Consider the following 15,120-nt stretch of genomic DNA (forward strand, 5'->3'; position numbering starts at 1 on the left):
TCTAGAGCCTCGGGCCTTGCCAGAAAGACTCGGGGGTGGGCGCCTCCCAGCCACATCTGAGGATTGGGGTTTCAAGTCTTCCAGCTGGCAGGTCCAGACCAGCCGAGACTGTTTTTGGCTGCCCTGGGGAGCCGGCCTTCCCCTGGCTCTGGGCCGCAGGGTTCTGTGCCTGCGTCCAGACGGGGCACCCCTCTTCCGTTCCCCTCCCTCGACTGGGCCGGGGGCCCCCAATTCAGGGACGTTTGCTTCCCACTTCGCTTTCAGCTTTGCTGTAAAGCAATTTTGTTTGTGGGTAAGAAAAGGAATAGCCAACTCCTCACTGAACCGCTAAGGCTCAGAACTGGCCTTGTCCCCTAAAATCTAATATATACTGTTCCCAGACACATGAAGTCCTGAGTGCTTCTCCCCGGCGCATGCGTGACTGGAATGTTTCGGGGGGGCTGTGAGGGCGGGACTGGCCCCAGCCCTACTCGCCAGGGGCCTGCTGAGTGCCAGGGATGGAGTGAGCCGGGGAGAGGATGTTGGCATCGAAGATGCAGCCTTGGCCACAGGCCTTTCAAAGGCCCAAATCTCAAAAGTCTTGGTGCTAGGGCCTCGGGCAACCCCGATGGGTGGGGGGAGGCAAGGAAGTGGGCAGCAGCCCAGAGCCCTCTCAGCGGTCCCCAAGGCTCAGCACAGACAGTGAAGGGCTGACACCGTCCCGGAGAGCAGGAGCCATCTCCCACCCACCCGCCCAGCGTGGAGTCCACAGTCTGAAAGGAGCTGGTGTCTCATTTCCCCAGCAAGTAACTTTTCTAAAAGCTTCTAGCAACTTCTGGTGAGGGCAGAAGGCCTGGGCCGCCGCTTCTGCTCCCTCAAATTCCTATTCCTGTCAGAGAGGCGCCCAGGAGAGCTGTGGGGAAGGGAAGCCCGTCCCGGTCAGCTCAGCTCAGCTTGGGGGACCTGGGACATGGGCTAGGCGCAAAGAAGACCACGCAACAGGCCGTGCTCTGGTTAGAACCGCAGCTTTATTGGGGTGCGCACGCAGGCCTGTCCACATACACGTGTGCAGGGGGCTGAGCCCTGTGTTGGCGTCCCACCCATTGTCTACACAGCACTACAGCAACAGCATGGAGGCCACATAGCGTCCGAACAGGGCCAGGCGGTACAGACGCACATGATGTCCCAGGGGCCGTCCCTCCCAGCCCCTCACTTGCGGGGTCCCCTCTGTGAACTGGTGCTGGCGGTTCTTGCCTGGGCCTGTGGTGCCTCCAACCAGAAGGGCAGAGAGCTCAGACCTGCCGCGTGTCTGCTGGGGAGGAAGCTGGGGGGAGAGGGTGGGGGTGTGGCAGGCCCCAGGACCACCCTCACCCCCACACAGGCAGGAATATTGAAGGTCAGACCCTTTCTTGACCAGCTTCCCAATCATGGGGGTCCCCGAGCTTCAGACTCCCGGCTCCCCGCCCCCAACCCCGGACTCACGGGGTTTCCTACCCCGGGGGTTCCCCACCTTGCCTACAATCCAGTCCTGGGTCACACTAGCGCAAAGGACACGAGGAATCCCAATTTATTTACAAAATATTAAAAAGTGTCATCTACACATTAACCCCCGTTATGCCATTTTATACATGCACTAGTTTGGAAAAAATAAAAACTTTTTTTTTAAAAAAAAAAAGAAAGAAACAGGTTCATCATCAGGTAGGAGAGTGCGAATCTGACCCTTGGTCCCCGAGATCGCGGCGGGGCCAGGGGCCCAGAACTTAGTGATGCGGGAGGAAGGGAGGGAGGGCAGGCGGGTGGGGGGGCCTAAGGTCCTACACGCCAAGCACGGGGGTATGTGGGGAGCAGGGAGCGGGGCTCTGTGGGGCTGTCCGGAGGCCGTGGCGGCCTGGGGGGAGACTGTACGGGCACCGGCCAGGCTCAGTAGCTGAGGGTGGAGTCGTCCCACTCCAGCTGCTGCCGCCGGTCCCCGCGGTCCCCACGCGGCTGCTCTCGGCCTCCGCCTTCCTCTTCCTCACTGCTCTCAGACTCGGCGCTGGTGATGTCCTCCTCCTCTTCCCCCTCCTCGCTCTCCTCCTCCTCTTCCTCCTCTTCCTCCTCACTGCTGTGCTGGTCCTCGTAGGTCTGCAGGGAAGGGCTGCGTGAACGGGGAGAGCCGGACAGCAGCTCCTCCCACCCCTATCGTTGGGCCCCGCTCACCTCCATGGGGTTCACGGTGATGGTCAGGGCTGAGTCGTCCCAGTCCATCTCGCTCTCCTTGCCCCCGTCCTGGTCCCTCACGGTGCGCTGGTGTGCCGCCCGGATACGGAACACGCCCAGGATGATCATGAAGACCAGGAAGCTGACGCACACCACGATGACCACGGTGGCCGTGCTGGGGACCACTGCCAAGGGGGGTGGGGGGACACGAGCCGGTGTGACAAGCGCCAGGAGCGGGGACCCTGCTTCAGACTGCTGCCCCTTGCCGCGGCCCTACCTGCGAAGGGGTGTGGGCTGGCCAGGTTGTGGCCCGAGAGGTCGATGAAGGCGTGGTGCTCGGGGTGGACGAACTGTGGCTGTGCAGCCATATGGCTGGCATGGTCCACGGGCTCAGCCGTGTGGATGACATTCACCTGCGGGGCCACAAGGCGTTAGGCAGGCACAAAGAAGCGGTTCATCCTCTCTGCTGTTACTGATGAAGGCCACTGGCCCCAAGGTCCTTTCCTGCTTGCACCCATCGGACAAGCACCAGCCTGGGTCCCTTTCTCTGGAATGAGCGCTGACCACCAGGGGCACCTCTAGGTAGGAGTCTGAGGAGTAAAGGGGGCTGCTGGCCAGCATTGGGGAGCCCAGAGTCTCAGACCCCATCCCAGGATCTGACCCTCACTCTAGCCCTACCAGCCTGATGTCACGGGCAGCTGTGAGCCTGTCCCAGATACATCTTCCTGGTCACCCTATGGTCAGGGCACCCATGTCCCTCCTGGGTGCTGGCAGGTGTGAGGGTTGGGTAGGGGGGGCTCTCGCGGGCCTGGAGCTCAGTCCTGGCCCCGCCACACTCACCTCCACCTGAAACTCGTTGCTGACATAGCGCCCGTTGAGCTCTGAACAGACGAGCTTGAACTTGCGGTCGAGCAAGGCCCGGGTGTGCCAGTTCCGGTAGCGGAGCAGCCGCAGAATCTGCTCGTAGCTGGCCATGGTGTCCACGCCTGCAAGGGAAGCTCTGTCAGGGCGCAGGGAAATGGCTGGGGCGGTTGCCCAGAGAGGAGGCGAGAGGGACAGACTGCTGGTCCGGCGTGTCCCCGGTTGCCCACTCACCCGTAAAGACGACACCCAGGCCAGAGCGGCTCAAATCAATGCCCCGCTGCTGCAGGGGGGCCGCATCCACCTCCAGACTTTCATGCTCGGAGTTCAGCTCCTCCCCCTGCACCGTCACCGTGCAGGCGTCCAGGTCATGCACGATCTCCTCGGACACCAGCGACTCTTGCACTGCGGGAACAGACCGGCAGGAGATGGCAGGGCGGCCTCACAGGGACAGAGTACGTCTCGTCTGAGGCCAGCAGCACTTCAGGGCCCCAGGGTAGGGTAGAGGGAAGGACAGTCCTCTCCGGGGCTGCCCAGCCTGTGAGGACACACACACACACCAGCACATCCCAGGCACACACACACACACACACCCAGCACGTCTCAGGTCCCCCAGGGCCCAGCAGGATCTTACCTGTGGGGTCCTCACCACCGTCACTGTCAGGCTCCACCTCCCTCGTAATGGTGCTGATGATGTGCAGCTCAGGGAAGAGGAAGACGCCCTCCAAGCTCTCAAACTCTGAGGCTGCTCGTGCGAAGTGGTGGACGCCGCTGAGGCTGATCTTGGGCTCCTCGGGCTGCAGCACCATCACGGCGGCTTCCACCGGGGGGATGGACACGCAGGCCGCCTCATTGAAGCACCTGCGGCCGAGGGGTGGGGGGTGGGGGACGGCTCAGACAGCAGCTCCAGAGGCCCGAGGCCTCTCCCAGGGTGCTCAGAACCAGCCTACAGGCCTCTCCCACACTCGCAGCCCAGTGCCCAGTGCGGACAGCTCTGCTTGGTTCGGGTGGCCTCCCCAGAAGGCTACAGTGAGCCCCGGCCTGGGAGACACACACACAGGGGGTGGCACAGCAGAGCGGCCCTGAGCACCGAGTAGAATTAGGTGCAGGATCCTGAACCCCAAGAGCACGTACTGGGCGCTGCTGGAGAGGCGCAGCCTGCGGGTGCCGGGCGTGGGGAACTGGCGGGAGTTGAGGTAGACGGCGCGCTGCAGGGCCTTCTCCAGGTCCCCGACAGATTCGGTTTCCACTGTCAGCACCGCGTGGCTGTGGCTGAGCTGAACCTGCGGCACAGACAGGCTCAGCACAGGCGGCCGGAAACCAGAGAAAAGAGGGCGGCCACTCAAGGTGTGACAGCGGGACCTGCCCCCACCCCGAGACCTCCCGAGTGATGGGGCTGAAGACTGGAGGAGAGGGGAGGGATGATTTGGGGAAGGAGATGGATGGTGCCTGGGGACGAAGCAGGCTCTCCTGGGCAGGTCCCTCACCTGCCCTGTCCGGCCCTGCCTGGCCCTGCTCGGCTCTGTCCGTCTCTTCCCCCCTCTCTGCCCTCTGGCTGCTCCTGACTTGGGAGTCCCTTTATTTCGGCGGTGCTGGAACTCATACCCAGGTGCCCACCCCCAACCTGAGCCCAAGGCTCCGCTTTTAAGTGGCACAGTCCAGGTTGACACCGTCTGAGCCTAGGAAAGAGGCCTAGAGTGTCTCTAACAGATGCTGCAGCCCAGAGGGGAGTCCCCCACTTTCCAAGTGTAAACAGACAACTCAGCTGGGTCCTGGGAGCAGCACCTCCAGCAGGGGCAGCACGGGGGGGGGGGGGGGTTTTGCTGGGGGCGCTGAGCTACGGCAGTACCTTCACCCCTCGGCTGGCATCCTCGGGGAGCTGCAGGTCCAGCCCCTCCTTGCAGGTGTACAGACAGTCGATGACATTCTTGTCAGCCAGCTTCCCCGGCCGCAGCGTCAGGCCCGCCAGGTCCCCTCGGAAGAACTGCGTCAGGCGCAGGTCGGCGCCTGGGGTGGGAAGGGCAGGGCAGGGGGTGAGCAGAAGCCAGCGGTGGCAGCGCGACAAAGGGCCGTGCGGTTAGTTGGGACCCGGCGCCGTGGAAGGAAGCGTGAGAGATGACGCTGTGAGTGATCATGCATGTGGCCAAGGCCTGGCTGGGTAGGGACATGCCAGCCCCCCATGGGGTCCCTCCTCAACTCCTCTGCACCTGAGCTTCTTTCTGTATGATGTCTGGGTGAGCCCACAGGGGATCCCCTAACTGGAGGGGGTTAAAAGGAAAAAAAACATGGCAACCATAAAAGTTTTTTTTTTAAGCTGCAGCCGCCTAAGGCAGGCACAGAATCAGTGTGCCCGGGTCCCAGGCCAGGTCCGAGCCCATTTTCTCCAAGCACAGCCCCGGTGTTTAGCTGTAGAACCTTGGGGGTGTGGAGCACTGGAGGATGAGCCTCCACATGGAAGGTAACTAAGTAGCTTCCCTGGGCTCAGTGTCCCAGCTGCCCCTCGCAGATGACAGCTGGGGAAGAGGTGAAAGTGTCCAGGGCTTGAGACCAGGGGCAGGGTCCCACATCCTGCAAGGACTCCAGGGCTGGAGCAGGGATAGTGACAGGACGTGCCTTGGATGTGGGGCCCTTACACCGTACAGTCCCCCCAGCACTGCGAGCACCTTGTGTGCTCTGACCCACTGAGACCTCACAGCCCTGGAGGGCTTGGAGCAGGGCTGGGGCAGCCTGGAGAACCCTGCACAGTGGAGCTGAGCCCCAACAAAAACAAAACCAACAGAGCAAACATCGCCTGGAGGGGCAGGGAGAGGCCACAGGAGTTGGGGGAGCAGGCCCAGTTCCAGCTCCAGCATGATGAAGTCCCCCCTAAATCAAATTTAAAAGAGACTCGTGGGGGGTTCTGCAGGCCAAGAGAACACCCACAAAGGCTTTGTCCAGTCACGAGAGAGCCCCAAAAGGGCCCCGACCCTGGCCTGGGGGTTGTCGGCAGGGACCTCATGCAGCAATTGGAGTGAAGTCAGATGAGTACAGGCCCCAGGAGCATAGGGGGCAGGAAGGGCAGAAAGGGAGTGCCCAGGGTACAGAATGAGAAGCAGCAGCTGAAATGGAGCGATGAGGATGTCTCATGCGTGACGCGGGTGTGAGTGCCCGGCCTCAGCACGGCCACAGCGGCCGGGGAGGGGGGGTCCATAACCTGGGGGGCCCGGAGGCCAGGACTCCGTGTCATTCTCGCTCTCAAGGCCCGAGTCCTCTGCGGGAAGCAAGACAGAGACAGGGCGGGGCGCCACGAGGTGAGGCACGTCTGCGCGGAGCTGGGAAAGGAGTTGGGAACAGAAAACGAGGGGACACTGCCCCCCACGCACTGTCCACAGCCCCCAAATGGGCACCTGACCTGACCACCACCGTCCAGGCAGGGCCCCACCCACTGCCCCATCTCCCCACAACCTCTGCAGAACTTGCTGGCTGCATCAGGAGCTGAATGAAAGCAGGTAAAAACATTGCCTGTCACCCCAACCTGTGCTTCCAAGAAGGAAAGTTCTAGGTGAAACCCACAAGTGACACGCAGGTCTGAAGAACCCAGGGCCCGACGACAGCACACATCCGGGGACACACCATTTAGTGCTTAAAGCCCAGCTGAGGGGCAGGAGCCACAGCCCAAAGGGGAAGGTGTTTGTCTTGCACACGGCCAACCCGGGGTGATCCCAGGCACCCCATAGGGTCCCCCAAGCACTGCCAGGAGTCATTCCTGAGCACAGAGCCAGGAGGAAGAAGTCCTAAGGTCTGCTGGGTGTGACCCCAAAAATCCAATCCCAGGGAACATTCAGAGGCGGCCCTTCCACCACCTCTGACTTCCCACTGATGCCACTTAAAATGCGCACATGCTCATGTGTTTATGTGTGCGGTTTTGTGTACATCTGTGTCTGTGTGCGTATGTGTACTTGTGTGCACGTGTTACCTGTGGGCACCAAGGTGACACAAGACAGGACAGGGGTCCCTTGACCAGGCAATGGCACTCACAGGACACAGCTACCAGGAAGCCTGAATTAGCCCTTCTAGGCATCATTCCTGTCACCTTATGGCTTATTCCTGGTCTAATATTATAAGTCCTGGGGTGTCTGGGAAAGGCCCAGTTCCAACAGCACCTGGTTTCTTTTCAAGGAAATAGAAGCCCCACAAGGGGCCCAAGGCCTCCTGTTGCCACAAAAGGGCCCTCTGGGCCCGGCAGCTCAGAGTTCCGCCCTTCCCCAGCTTCCGGGCCGAAATCCTGGTGCCATCATGAACCACTGGGAACACCCCCAGGCTCCCGTTGCCCTAAACCTCAGTTTCTCTAGAAAGAAAAGGATTCAAATTAATTTCAGAGCTGAAGCAATAGGACAAGAGATACTGGGTTTGCCGTGGATCCCCAATCCTGATCCCTGGCATAGGCAAAGGGCTCTCCAAACACCGCTAGGAGTAACTCCTGAGCGCAGAGCCAGGTGTAGGTGCTGGCACCACTAGTGTGGGCCAAAAGCAAACAAAAAGCTTCAACCCACTCAAGAGTGGTGACTTCTGGGCTTGAGAGACAGCACAGCAGGTAAGGCTCTTGCACGCAACAAACAGACCCAGGTTCGATCCTGGGAATCCCATATGGTCCCTCTACCCCTACTAGGAGTAACTCGAGTAGCTCAGTTATGGCTTAAAAAAAAAGAAAAAAAGTTACCACTTCTCTTAAGAAGTTAGATTAGTCACAAAGTACTAGGAATTTCCCTGGCTGAACTATGCAGCCTAGCCTAGGGCCCTGCAGGGTTTCATGGCTGGTGTTTAGACCTACCCAGTGCACGACCCTGCAGGACAATGGCAGGAAAGGCAGCAGAGCTGGGAATTCGGTAAATTAGAAAGAAGGTTTCGATGCAGTGTCCTGGTGATGTCTGCAGAACTGCACTCAATTATGAAAACATAAAACTTTAGATTTGGTAAAGGGTTTGTAAACTCTGGAATTCTGTTGTTCAAGATATTAAGAAAGTAAAACTGGGGAAAAAGAAAAAAAAATGGTATTTTACCACAGGAACTTTTTTTTTTTTTTGGGCCACACCCAGTAACGCTCAGGGGTTACTCCTGGCTATGTGCTCAGAAGTTGCTCCTGGCTTGGGGGACCATATGGGACACCGGGGGATCGAACCGCTGTCCGTCCAAGGCTAGCGCAGGCAAGGCAGGCACCTTACCTTTAGTGCCACCGCCCGGCCCCACCACAGGAACTTTTAAGGGTTCACAAGAAATATCGACTTATCAGAGGCGAGCAGGCCCGTGAGTGGCGGGAGTGAGGGGAAGGGCACCAAGTGGCCCAACCTGTCTCCAGGCACCCTCACCACGTGGTCCAGAATCCCCAGTCCCTGAGAACCCAGAGGGGCCCCCTTCACAGGCCTGTTGGGGCTTCAAAGCCACATCCCCACGAACTTCCTGACAATGGACCTCGAGTACATCCTCCCTCAGACCTGGAGCTCCCAAACAGACAGCCTGGCTCTGCGAGGCTGGTACCTACTGAGGCCCAGGGAACGGGGAGGACCTGGAGAGCTGGACCAGGAGAAGCCTGATCCCCTAAGGGCCCAGGGGTCCCAGAGATGGCCGGGTGAGGGGGGCCTACCTTGCCAGCAAGCCCCAACCACCAGCTGCGTCTCGATCTTGGACGGGTGCAGCGGACGATCTTCGGCCACGGAGAAGGGCTCATGGGGCGACCCGTCCACGAAGAGAGTGACGCTGGGGAGCTCCACGTTGAGGACGTAGTGGTGCCACTCCTCGTCACACACCTACTCGGGACACATGGGGGATACACACAGTCACATCGCTCAGAGGGTGAGCACTGAGAGTCGAGCAGTTGGGACGCACCATGACCCGCAGTTGCCTCCCCAGCAATCGTCCTTATGCCCCCACCCAGCGATGTCCATGGGTCAGGGCCCCCCAATGATTCAGACTGTGGACCACCGGCTGGCAGTTCAGTGCGAGGATTCGGAACAAGGTGCTGCTCTGGCTCGGAGAGGAGCCAAGACCCTGGAAAACTCATAGTGAGTGGGCTCCAGGGCCGTTCCCGGGGTACTCGGGAGACCACGTGGGACTGAGCTGGGTTAGCCATCGCCAAGGCGGGTATCACAACGCCTCCACATCGCACGTGTGAGACCAACACAACCCATTATTCTTTCTGTTGTTGCTGTTTTGAGGCCACACCAAAACAGAGGTTACTCAGAGGTTACTCTAGGCTCTGCGCTCAGAAATGACTCCGGACAGTGTTCCAGAGACCCTGCAGGATGGAGGGGATTGAACCTGGGTCGTCCAAGTATAAAGCAAAAACTGTAGAAACCAGAGAGCTAGCATGGAGGTAAGGCATTTGCCTTGCATGCAAAAGGACGGCGGTTCAAATCCCAGCATCCTATATGGTCCCCCGAGCCTGCCAGGAGCGATTTCTGAGCGTAGAGCCAGGAGGAACCCCCGAGCGCTGCCGGGTGTGACCCAAAAACCCCAATCCCCCCAAAAAAAAACCTAAAGCAAAAACTATAGTATGGCTTTGATCCCTGCCGGATGTGACTCAAAAAATGAATCCCGGTATACCTGCCAGGAGCGATTTCTGAGCGTAGAGCCACGAGTAACCCCTGAGCACTGCCGAGTGTGGCCCAAAATCCAAAAAAGAATAGGAAGGAAGAGTGGTAAGGCCGTAGGGCATTTGCCTTTCACACAGCTGACCCAGGACAGCCAGTAGTTCAAATCCCGGCATCCCAAATGGTCCCCCATGTCTGCCAGGAGTGATTTCTGAGTGCGGAGCCAGAGGTAATCCCTGAGTGCTGCCAGGTATGACCCAAAGATTCCCCCCCCCCCCAAAAAAAAAAAGGAAGGAAGGGAGGCAGGAAGGCAAGTGTTTTCTAAGAGAAAGAGATTCAAGATGCCATCTCTGTGGGGGACCCCAGGGTGCAAGGGAGCCAAGAGGGGGCTCCTGCAGGCAATACTCAGGTCATGACCCTGTCCTCAGACTCCAAAGGCAGCAGGATCACGTGATCACATGATCACGGAGAGACCAGACTTCTGAAGCTGGAAGCTTCTGTGTCAGGCTCACGTTTCAGATCGAGCGAATTCAGAATAAAGACCAAACCGCTGAAAGAACAAAGGCTGGGCCAGGGCCGGGCTGGGCCAGGCTCTGCACGCAGGAGGTTCTGATGGAGCCCTGGCATCACACAGCCCCTGGAGCACAACCTGGCATGGCTCTAAAGCCCCTGCAGAGCCCCCTCCCAAAAAAGTTTCTGGAGAAGAAACCATCGACATAAATAAAACCACCTAACAGGTGGGGTCACACTGGCGCCCCCCCCCCCCCCCCGAGGCTGTGACTGAGCTGACTTGCCCCTTTCTCGTTCTTGTTTCTAGCTATTGGCCCAGCTGTCAATCTGAGTCAACACGACATTTCACAGACCACAGACCTCTACACCATTTGTCCACTGACTCCTTGAGACGAACCAAAGACAAATCTTTTCTTTTTTCGGGATGGTGGGGGGGGTGCGGATCCACACCCCAAAGTGCTCAGGACTTATTCCTGGCTCTGCCTTCAGGGATTACTCCTGGTGGCATTTAGAGGCCCAATTACGGTGTCAGGGATCAAATCCGGGTTGGGTGTGTGTAAGGCAACAAATGTCTTGCCCGCTGTAGTAACTCTCTGGCCCCTCAAAGTTGTCATTTTTCTTTTGGTTTTTGGGTAACACCTGGAGGTGTTCAGGGGCTACTTCTAGTTCTGTGCTGTGTTTAGAGGCTGCTCAGAGGAGCATGCAATGCCAGAGCTCCAGCTCAGAAGACTACACTCCAGCCCTCCAGCTCTGTTATCTGCAGCATCCTGGGGAATCCCTAAATTCACACCAAGGGGTGGTTCTCAGCATCTTTCTGGAAACCAAGGACTTAAGTAACCAATGAGCAAATTGAAGTATCTCTCAGTGAATGCTATTTCAGTCATCTGTACAACGTTATTTGAGACTTAAAAAAACAATTTGCATTGTTCTTCCTGGTTCAGGAGGTAGTTCAAGGTAGTCTGGGTACTGGTCCAACCATACAGGGCCAGGGACGGAAGCTCTTGAGTTCCCCATACAACCTGAATTCCCATCTCTCCAGATCAGCAGTTGTCTGGTTCTTGGTAGTGGTTATGTATACATAAAAAATACATATTAGGGGCCAGAGCAGTGACGCAAGCAGTAAGGCATCTGCCTTGTCTGTGCTAGCCTAGGACAGACTGCCCCCAAACAAACAAATAAACAAAGCACATATTAAAGGGCCAGAGTGACAGCACAGCAGAGAGGACATTTGCCTTGCTTGTGGCCAATCCAGGTTCAACCCCTGGCATCCCATATGCCACCCCCCCCACCCCGCAACACTGCCAAGAATAATGCCTGAATGCAGAGCCAGGAGTATCTCTGAACATTGCTGGGTATGGTCCAAAATACAAAAACAAACAAGAACATAATTAAGGGCAGGAGTGACAGCACAGTGGGGAGGGCATTTACTGGCACCCAGCCAACCCAGTTTCAATCTCTGGCACCACAGAGAGTCCTCCCCAAAGCCTGACAGGAGTGATCCCTGAGTGCAAGAGTCAGGAGCACAATCGTATGTGGCCTGCCAAAACAACAAATTATGTAAATATAAACAAGCTTTTAGGGGAGAGTTTGGTGCACTGACTTCCAGGATCGGCAGCCCGAGGCCGTGAGCTGCGCTGCCTTAGCCGGTGGACCCCTCACCTGGTCAAGCTTCCAGTGGAATTCCGCGGGCCTGTACTTCTTCTCCGACGATGGCTCCTGGCGCAGGAGGAAGATGAGGCGGCAGCCGTGAACAGACAACGAGTAATGGTGCCGGTTCATGTCTGTGAACGAGGACTGCAGTGAGTGGCGGGACCAGGGCCAGACACTCGCCACTCATTGGGGATGGGGGGAGGATGCAGCCTGAGCTTCAGAGCAGGGGGCCCAGCTGTGGTGCACCCCAACACCGGGCCATTAGCTCATATCTTGGGGCCCTGGGACTTACCCAGGACCCTCGGGGGTGACACATTCTGGCTCTGGCCCCAGCACCCCCTTCCCCAGCCAGCACTGCACCCACCCGTGCGGTCGGAGCTACAGAGAACCGTCTCCTTCCTGCGGCCCAGCGGCCCGTGCCGCATCCACACAGACAGAGTGAAGGGCTCCTCAGGGGACACAGCCACCACGCCAGCCGGGATGCGCACGGCCTGCGTGCCGTTGAACTCGAACACTTGGTCGCTGTCGTGGCCATTGTCAGTGGGGAGGCCAGCCGTCCAGTTGGCGGCACTGCTGGGCGCAGGCAGCAGCTCGGTGGTGCCGGAGACAGCACCTGCAAGAGCGAGAGGTGACGCTGGGGTGCCGGGAGGGCCAGACAGGGAGCCCCGAGGCATTTCCTTCTGCTCACAATGAAGGGTACTTTTATGTGGGTTTGTACATGGGGTCATGCTTGGGGCTCACTCCTGGGGTAGTTTGATGCTGGGGATGAAACCCAAGTCAACAGCATGCCAGGGAAGTGCCTTCCCCGCTGCACTATCTCAGCACACTGAGGGTTTGAATTAGAATTCAGAAATAACCAATGGGATTTTTTTTAGAGAGGAAGCAAAAGGGGTTGGAAAGATAGTCCAGTAGAGAAGGCACTTGCCTTACAGCTGACCCCGACTCAATCCCCCTTGACACCCAGCTGGAACCCTGAGCCCACCAGGAATGATCCCAGGAGGAAGCCATGGGCACTACCAGGTGGGACCCCAAAATGAAAATCAATAAATAAGGTAGTTATGCTTTTTGTATGAAAATAGGCATAATGCAGGAGAGGAGAGGAAAGGGGAGGGGAGGGGAGGGGAGGGGAGAGGAGGGGGGAGGAGAGGTGGGGGGAGGGGAGAGAGGGGAAGGGAGAGGGGAGGGGCAGAGGAGGGGAGGGGGTGAGGAGGGGAGAGGAGAGGGGGAGAGGAGTAGGGAGGAGTGGAGAGGAGAGGAGGGGAGGGGAGGGGAGGGGGAGAGGAGGGGAGGGGTGAGGAGAGGAGGGGAGAAGAGAGGGGAGGGGGAGAGGAGTAGGGGGGAGAGGAGGGGAGGGGGATAGGAGGGGGAGGAGAGGAGAGGAGAGGAGAGGAGGGGAGGGGAGGGGAGGGGAGAGGGGAGAGGAGGGGAGTTGGGGAGAGAAGGGGGGAGGAGTGGAGGGGAGGGGGAGGGGAGAGGAGGGGGGAGAGGAGGGGAGTTGGGGAGAGAAGGGGGAGGAGTGGAGGGGAGGGGGAGGGGAGAGGAGGGGGGAGGAGAGGAGGGGAGGGGAGAGGAGAGGAAAGGAGGGAACAGGAGAGGAGGGGAGGAGGGGAGGGGAGAGGAGGGGGAGGAGGGGAGGGGAGGGGAGAGGAGGGGTGAGGAGAGGAGAGGAGAGGAGGGGAGGGGAGAGGAGGGGACAGGAGAGGAGGGGAGGAGAGGAAGGGAGAGGAGGGGAGGGGAGGCGGGAGGGGAAGGGGAGAGGAGGGGAGGGGAGAGGAGGGAAAGAGGGGGTGAGGAGGAGAGAGCGAGAGAGAGCGAGAGAGAGAGAGAGAGAGAGAGAGAGAGAGAGAGAGAGAGAGAGAGAGAGAGAGAGAGAGAGAGAGAGAGAGAAAACAAGAGAACACAAGGCCCTATAGCTGAGCCTTTAGGACAAACCCTGAACCTAGCAGCCCTCAGCCAAAGAGAAAAAACATTCTCGTTCTCACAAGGGGCACCACTCAAGTCCGAGCTGCTTCGAAACTTGGTCCTTGGCTCCCTGCCCTGCAGTGGCACAGTATGACTGAGCCTTGCTTCCTGAGAAGCAGACACCCCAGGGCCCAACACCAGCTCTGCCACTCCCGAAAAACGTGGCACCAGAAAACGCCATCCCAGCTCGGGCAGCTGTCTGAGGAAGGGCCTAGCACAGGATTCCTTGAGCACAGGACCAGGAGGAAGCCCTGAGCACTGCCAGTGAGGCTCAGAAGAGCATGAATGTCAAGCTTAGACACAGACACAACCTCTCAGGGATCGCCTGGCCTCTCCTGAAGCCCACCCAGACACAGACCTTCATACGTCCAACACACAGCCCTATTGCACATGTCTCATACATGCACATGCCTTCCTATGTTCCTACACACATCAATACACTCACTCATTAACTACACTCCAAAATGCACCCAGTCATACCCACACACCCACACACATATCCAGATCCTCATCTACTCACACACACCTGTAACCCACATACTTCACCATAAACACACCCACAAACCCACACACTTGTACCCACACCCATTCAGCCGTTCATATACATAACCCCATACACTCACACCTAAAACGCCCATGCACTCACACTCCCGTTTACACCCCCCATAAATACACTCATAAACCCACACACCTATATCACACCCATCCATTCAGACACATAGCCATATGATCACACACTCCCAGACTCCCCACACACACTCACACATTCATAAACTTTCTTTTCTCTCTCTTGACTTCTCTCTCTTCTCTTCCTTCTCTCCGCTCTCTCTTGCCCTCGCTCTCCCTCGCTCTCCCATAGTGTCTCACCGCAGAGGCGGTGCAGGGCCTTCTCCGAGTAGGTGTCCCGGTCACAGCCCTTGCCGATGTGGCCTGTCTCCAGCTCCAGTGTGGCCTGCACAGCTGCCACGGCCCCGTCGCACGTCTCCAGGCGGAGGTTGGGAAAGAGGGTCAGGGAGCCGGTGCCGGGTTCATACTCGATCCTGCTGTTCCATCCTGTGGGAGGAGGAACACACAGGGGCACGCTGCCTGGGAGGCTGCGATATCCCTGAGCAGGACAGGCGTGCCAGGTTGTGGGGGGGGAGCGCTCACCTTGCCAGCCGGGTGTGCAGGTGGGCCGGACACTGATCTTGACCAGCACGTCCTCGGCGGCGCGTTTCTTCCCGCAGTCGTAGGCCGTGACCATCAGCTTGTACTGCTGCTCCTTCCCGTGGTTGAGCTTCTCCGTGTTACTGATGTAGCCTTCAAGAGAGAGGAGCGGTTACCCCAACACATGGAGCTGTGCAATGCATGCCAGCTCTGGGGGGAGGGAGCTTCCTGCATGGGCACAAGGCCT

The 15,120-nt window shown here is 58.5% G+C and overlaps 1 protein-coding gene across 8 annotated transcripts in view; it reads right to left on the reverse strand.

The window, feature by feature from the left end:
- Positions 1–1,523: 1,523 nt before the first annotated feature.
- Positions 1,524–15,120, reverse strand: part of CLSTN1 (calsyntenin 1) — an 833,174-nt gene continuing 819,577 nt past the window's right edge. For 6 of the 8 annotated variants that reach the window (XM_049775285.1, XM_049775287.1, XM_049775284.1 and 3 more), the window contains 14 exons: positions 14,877–15,026; positions 14,595–14,780; positions 12,130–12,378; positions 11,775–11,896; positions 8,660–8,822; positions 6,233–6,289; positions 4,889–5,046; positions 4,174–4,322; positions 3,674–3,900; positions 3,274–3,444; positions 3,019–3,164; positions 2,456–2,591; positions 2,179–2,363; positions 1,524–2,103 (listed from right to left, as the gene is read on the reverse strand). In XM_049775285.1, coding sequence (XP_049631242.1) covers positions 1,900–2,103; positions 2,179–2,363; positions 2,456–2,591; positions 3,019–3,164; positions 3,274–3,444; positions 3,674–3,900; positions 4,174–4,322; positions 4,889–5,046; positions 6,233–6,289; positions 8,660–8,822; positions 11,775–11,896; positions 12,130–12,378; positions 14,595–14,780; positions 14,877–15,026 — 2,303 coding nt within the window. In that variant the 3' untranslated portion in view covers positions 1,524–1,899. The remainder of the gene's footprint in view (positions 2,104–2,178; positions 2,364–2,455; positions 2,592–3,018; positions 3,165–3,273; positions 3,445–3,673; positions 3,901–4,173; positions 4,323–4,888; positions 5,047–6,232; positions 6,290–8,659; positions 8,823–11,774; positions 11,897–12,129; positions 12,379–14,594; positions 14,781–14,876; positions 15,027–15,120) is intronic. The other 2 variants (XM_049775291.1, XM_049775290.1) reach the window with 1 other exon arrangement.

This window comes from Suncus etruscus, chromosome 6 (assembly GCF_024139225.1).
Source record: "Suncus etruscus isolate mSunEtr1 chromosome 6, mSunEtr1.pri.cur, whole genome shotgun sequence".
In the NCBI taxonomy this organism is placed as follows: Eukaryota; Metazoa; Chordata; class Mammalia; order Eulipotyphla; family Soricidae; genus Suncus; species Suncus etruscus.